We start from the raw sequence: 6,000 nt of genomic DNA, 5'->3' as shown, positions 1-6,000 counted from the left end.
GAGAAGACTTGAAAGCACTTACTGATGCTGATCAAAGAGTAAAGCGTTCAGTATGGATTGCACTTCAATGTAAAGAAAATTACAATTCTTACAACTGGACCATTAAATAACATCATGATAAATGGAGAAAAGATTCAAGTTGTTAAAGATTTCGTTTTACTTAGCTCCACAATCAATGCTCATAGAAGCAGCAGTCAAGAAATCCAAGGATGTATTGCATTAGGAAAATCTGTTGCAAAAGACCTCTTTAAAAAGCAAAAGAACAAAGACTTCACTTTAGACTACAGTGTGTCTGATCTAAGCCATGGTATTTTCAATTGCTTCATATGTATACAAAAACTGGACAGTGACTAAGAAACATTGGAGAAGAATTGATACATTTAGAAATTATGGTGTTGGCAAAGAATATTGAATAGGCCATGGACTTCCAGAAGAATGAATAAATCTGTTTTAGAAGAAGGACAGTTGGATTGCTTCTTAGAAGGTCTTTGTCTTTCCTTCTTTGGATATGTTATCAGGAAGGATCAGTCCCTGGAGAAGGACATCCGCTTGGTGAAGTGGAGGGTCAACAAAAAAAGAGGAAGAGGCTTAAAGAGATGGAGTTGACACAGTTGTGAAACAGTGGACTCAAACATAACTGTGAGGATGTCACAGGACCAGGCAGTGTTTTGTTCTCTTGTGCATAGGGTTACTATGAGTGGGAACTGACTCCATGGCACCTAACACCAAGCAACCAAGGTACAACTCCTTCCAAAACAGGCATTCAACTCAACTCTGTTAAGCACCTTTTATGAGCAAGGTTTTTTGGAGGCAAAATAGAAGATACAAAAAAGACTTCAAGTTGATCTTTTAAGTGCAAGAAAGGATCCCTGTCCAATTAACTGTCAATAAACCAAGACAGAAGCCCTGTAATTACAGCGACAGGGAGTTCACACTATCACAAGCAGCCATTCTCTCAGTGGGTACTTCTATAATCAGGAAGGTGTGTGTGTTAAACTGAGCCTCACACCAAGTGACCCTGATCTTGCCTTCTGAAATAAAATGGTATGTATGAAGCCTTGTCCCAAATCCTTCATCTTCTTTATGCCAGCGTTTCACAGATTTTGCAAACACTTCCCTGGTATTCTATGGTCTTTTTACCCCCTTCATGCAAAAATCTTATTTCACTATTAGTTTCACCACCATAAAATGTCTCACTGCCCTTAGGGATTTTTAATATTATTTTACATCAGTTGAATGAACTTGATTGTTTAAATATTCAAGATTGCACTTAAAATAAAACAGCATTTTCAAATTATGACATTCAAAAAACAAAAGTTATAGCATTCAATTGGATTCAGTTTGGGATTGTCCCTTTGTAATTAGACTAACACAGACTAACAACAGATGCTTAGGGGGTAAAAGCTGGAATACCTCAAGCTTGCCAACACTGTGTATATTTGAGGGGCGGGGCATGATAAATCTTTTATAATGTAACACATACGCTCCAAGACTGGACTTGCTATTTGAAAGCATTTAAATCGATAGTAGTTTAAAAAAGTCAAAGGCTTAGTTAGGTCTTGTTTCAGAGATGACATTACAGACGTTCTCACTAGTGGGCTGTGGTAGTGTAACTCACAGGTTTTGACACTAGACACTGCTGTCTTTGTGAATAAGAGAAAGGAGTATCTCAAATATGTCAAATTCTTCCAGTGGTTACACAAGGTCCCTAAGGGGGTGCAAACAATTTTAACTCACCCAAAGGGGGCGGTGGCTCTGTAGGATAAGCCCTGGACTGTAAACCACAAAGTCGGGAGTTCAAGCCCACCTACCCCCCCCCAGGATAAAGATGAGACTTTCTGCTCCCGCAAAGATTTTACAGCTTTGGAAACTGTATACAGAGTTGCTGTCAGTCTGAACCAACTCGAAGGCTCTTAATAACAACAACAATGGTGTGGTGCTATAGGATAAGCACTGGACTGCTACCCTCAAGGTTGGTAGTTCAAACCCACCAACTGCTCCTCGGAAACGCTACACAGGATTGCTAGGAGTCGGAACCGACTTGAAGGTACGTAACAACAACAATGGTACCATGGAAGTAAAGGTCTGGTAACCTGTTTCTGTTAAGATTGCAGCCAAGAAAAGTCTATGGAGAAGTTCTATTCCATAACACATGGGGCCGCCATGAGTCAGAATCAATTTGATGGCAACCAATACAAAAGACACAGTGGTTCGACGTCTGGCATTGCTGAAAGCTTTAACTACGAAACCCCACTGAGGTCCAGTAGACTCCAACTCATAGCAAACTTCTAGGACAGAAAAAATCTGCCTTGTAGGGTTTCCAAGGGTATACGACTTTACAAAAGCAGACTTTCACATCTTTCTCCCATCTAACAGGCCAAGGATAATTTAAATCCTGGCATCTTGATTCCACCTACAGAATGGACTCTCTAGCCCTGAATCCATGCACTGCACTGAGCAAGAACACAAAGCCAAGGGGTACACTAAAAAAGAAGAGACTGTTTTATTGTGACATTTATGACATTGACCCTTGTTGACAGGAATGACTGAGGGTGATCTTGGCATACTGCACGTGCCATGATGAAGGAAGCCCTGCTGATCCTCTGGCTGCTGAGACGGTTTCCTGGTCCTCCCAGACCTCAGCCTGCATGTGGGCCAGTCACAGAATTTCATTACCACTTGGTGTATACATTTAACAAGTCTTTGGTCTTAATAAGCACCATTACAAACCCTCACATTAAGGGCATTATTATTCTAGTTTATAAATGTTTCAATGATAAAAAATAGCACGATTACAGTATACACACACTTAATTTACATGTAATGTATTATACTCATAACTGAGATAAGCTACTGAACTAACTTTGGTTGATTGAAATTAATGAAGTATTTGAACTGAATATTTGTAATTTGGTTTCTAAGTTGTGTAAATATTACAGTGCATTTATAAACCTAGTTTGAAAATTTACTAGCACCAAATAGATATTATAAAATGGCCAACCTAGTACTTGGACTTGGAGAGTGAAGTTCAAAACCTTGAAAAAAAAAATAGAACAGTCCATCGATTGAAAGCACATTCCTGAACACCTGCTGGAAGGTCTGCACGTCAGCCTGAATGGTGAACCCTATGTCCCCGTATTGAAGAATCAACATCTATGACAAGTTAGCTTACCTACACTCACAAGAAGCCTGAGAAAGTGGTCGTTTTAAACTAGGGTAGGCACCTGTACCTTGCTTGTTTTTATCATACAAGAATAGTGCTTATTTATACAAATTTACTTGGCAAAAAAAATTGTACCTATGAAGACTGGTTGGGGAAAAAATTCAGTTCTACCTATCTATCTTCGTTTTGTTCTGAATTATTTGGTCTATGGATGGTGAATTAATGAAGCAAAATCTGAATTCGCATCTTCAGATTATCACCCAGTTCACCACTGAGGTAGTCTTTGTCATACTTGTCTTCTAGCTGGTTAAGTTCTTTCTTTTTATAAAGTGGAGTACTACTGATTTGTAATGAATAGGTTCCAGCCACTGGCCTCTTCTTTGTGAAGTGGAGGTAGCTGATCCCTTCCTTTTGGTTGATTTTGAAGAAGCCATCTTGGTTTCCAGATTCAATCAAGTATCTGTTGTGATTCGTCAGAGTTGTTAGAGCTGGCAGGAGTTCTAGGATTCGAACTTTGTTACTGACCCGGGAAATATTGAAAGCAAAGATGGCTGTCTTCTCGACATCCCAACTGGCAAGACTCACATTGGCATCTATCTCGGGCTGCTCCTAGAAAGAACACATGACGATGTGTTAAAAAACTGTATGCATGTCACTTATTTTTCATACTAAAGAATTGACTTGACGTTTACACTAACCCGACTTTTCTGCCCATGTACATTACCAGATTTAAAATTCATGTTCATAACATGCTTGGTTCGTATTTGATGCACATTTAGTATATTACATTGATGTCAAAAAGAAAGTCAAGTTGAAATCACTGGTATTTGGGAGACTTCCAATGTGGTGGGTCTCAAACTGTGTTCCCTGAACCAGCAGCATCACCAGAATCAGCATCAGCTGCGGATCTGGTAGAAATACCATTTCTCTGCCCTACACCAGACCTATTGAATCTGAAACCCTGGGGGTGGCACCCAGTAGTCTATTTCAACAAGGCTTCCAGGTGGTTCCGATGCTAGCACAAGTTAGAGAACCACTGTTTTTTTTTAAAATAGATTATTTTCTTTCCAAAGACTTAACTCATTTCCTCAACTACAGCAGATGGTTGCAGTCCCGATCATCTGAAAGAAAACAGTCTATTTCAATTTTGTTTAATGACGCAGAAGCATCCTCTCCTAAGGACACACCTATGAACCTACTTCCTGACTCTGATGATCTGCAAATACTCAATGCTTTTCACCCAGCTTTTTGCTTGCCTCTCTGGGACCACATGTGCTGGAATCTCCAGGCCTGGAGCCAGAGGTCTGGGTGAATATCTGTGCATTTCTGAGTTGACTGAAAGGCTGTAGCAGCCGTAGGCAAAGAAAACCAGGTTGCTTCAGCTCCACGTTGTTTTTGTCTAGGGGCCAAGTTCCCTCACAGTCCACATGGCTCTTTTCAAGAGCGGAGCCTCGAGCCTTCAGAACTTGGCGTTCCTGTGCAAGAGTACTCTGTCACGTCACTTTTCTGCCCACTTGCTGTCCTGGATTGCAGACCTTGTGTTCTCAGCAGACATTGGGTGGGTGTTTGATTTTTCTTGTTGGCGAGACAGAGGAAATGAGCAAGTATGTGAAAACCTTTGAATGACCACTCCCTAAAAGCAGCCAAGCAACTTCAGAAAGTCCCACAGGCTCCTTTAAAATGTAGCCCAGAGACCAGGGAATGTCTGGATTTTCTCCCCAGGGAGCTTTTTCACACTTTGGAGCATCCCTGGAGGAAGCCACAGGCATCTGGAAGGCCTTGCCACAAGAGGAGAAATCAGTGAGGAAATCACCTTCTGACCTACCTCGATATTGGAGGCCTCTGTCTCATTTGTGCTTCTCCGCTTCCTTCCCCGTTTGGGGTAACCGTTGATCTTACACTCATAACAAGCCTCTGGGGAGAGTGAATTGTCATCCATCTCACTGCTGGCCGGTGGTTCTGGGCCTCCTCGCCCCATGCCCATTCCAGAAACACAGTGTCTGCAGTAGACAGGAAGCACAATCAGCCTTCATTAGAACCAGGAGATAAACAAGGCACAAGGGCTCTGGTGACATACTCAGCCCTTGATTATTTCTCCATTGCACCGTCTGCTGGTTCTGAGAACCACACCGAGGCCTTAAGTTTACTGGATTCGTTCTACCATTTTCAAGGCTCTGTTTTGCTTATTTATTTGACCCTTTGTTCCCCAAAGTGTGGCACTGTAGGATCACTCACTGGACCATTAACCACAAGGTCAGCGGTTCAAACTTACCAGCTGCTAAATGTAAACCCTATACGGGTTGCTATGAGTCAGGACCAACTTCATGGTACTTCATAATAACAACTGCTTCACAAATGAAACGTGGCTGGCATTTGTCTGTACTAATGTCAGGGAGAAAAGGAACCCTGGTGGTACAGTGATAAAGTGGATGGCTCAAACAGAAAGGTTTGGGGTTTGAAGCCACCTTTGGCTCTGCAGGAGAAAGACCTAGTGATCTGCTCTCCTAAAGGCCATGGCCTAGGAAGTGTAAGGGGCAGTTCTACTCAGCCCTGGAGAGTCAGAATTGGCAAAGGGCTTTTTGTGTGTGACCTTCAGTAGGTTATGATAGCAACTTCTCTGCATTCCAGAGTCTTCACTTGTAAAGCAGGGGTTGTAACGTGGGCAGTTGGAATCTACTTGGCACTCTGAGGGAGACGGATGTGGCAGCTGGCTTCTGTAAAGATTGTAGCCTTGGGAAGCTTATTGGGGCAGAGCTCTACTCTGGACTCTAGTGTTATGAGTTAGCACTGACTTGACAGCACGCAACAACATATGAGAAGGGAAGAAGAAAAGTAAT

General features: G+C 42.0%; 1 protein-coding gene across 1 annotated transcript in view; it reads right to left on the bottom strand.

Annotated features, from left to right (window-relative positions):
* Positions 1–2,485: 2,485 nt before the first annotated feature.
* The window catches only part of FBN1 (fibrillin 1), a 321,082-nt gene continuing 317,567 nt past the window's right edge, over positions 2,486–6,000 (bottom strand). The window contains exons 64-65 of the mRNA XM_006831678.1: positions 4,989–5,163; positions 2,486–3,772 (exon numbers count right to left, since the gene is read on the bottom strand). Of these exons, the coding sequence (XP_006831741.1) occupies positions 3,383–3,772; positions 4,989–5,163 (565 nt within the window). The 3' untranslated portion in view covers positions 2,486–3,382. The remainder of the gene's footprint in view (positions 3,773–4,988; positions 5,164–6,000) is intronic.

The sequence above is a fragment of the Chrysochloris asiatica genome, unplaced genomic scaffold (assembly GCF_000296735.1).
Source record: "Chrysochloris asiatica unplaced genomic scaffold, ChrAsi1.0 scaffold00004, whole genome shotgun sequence".
Lineage (NCBI taxonomy): Eukaryota > Metazoa > Chordata > Mammalia > Afrosoricida > Chrysochloridae > Chrysochloris > Chrysochloris asiatica.
Note: the sequence above shows the minus strand (reverse complement) of the source record. Positions and strands in the feature narration are given on the sequence as shown.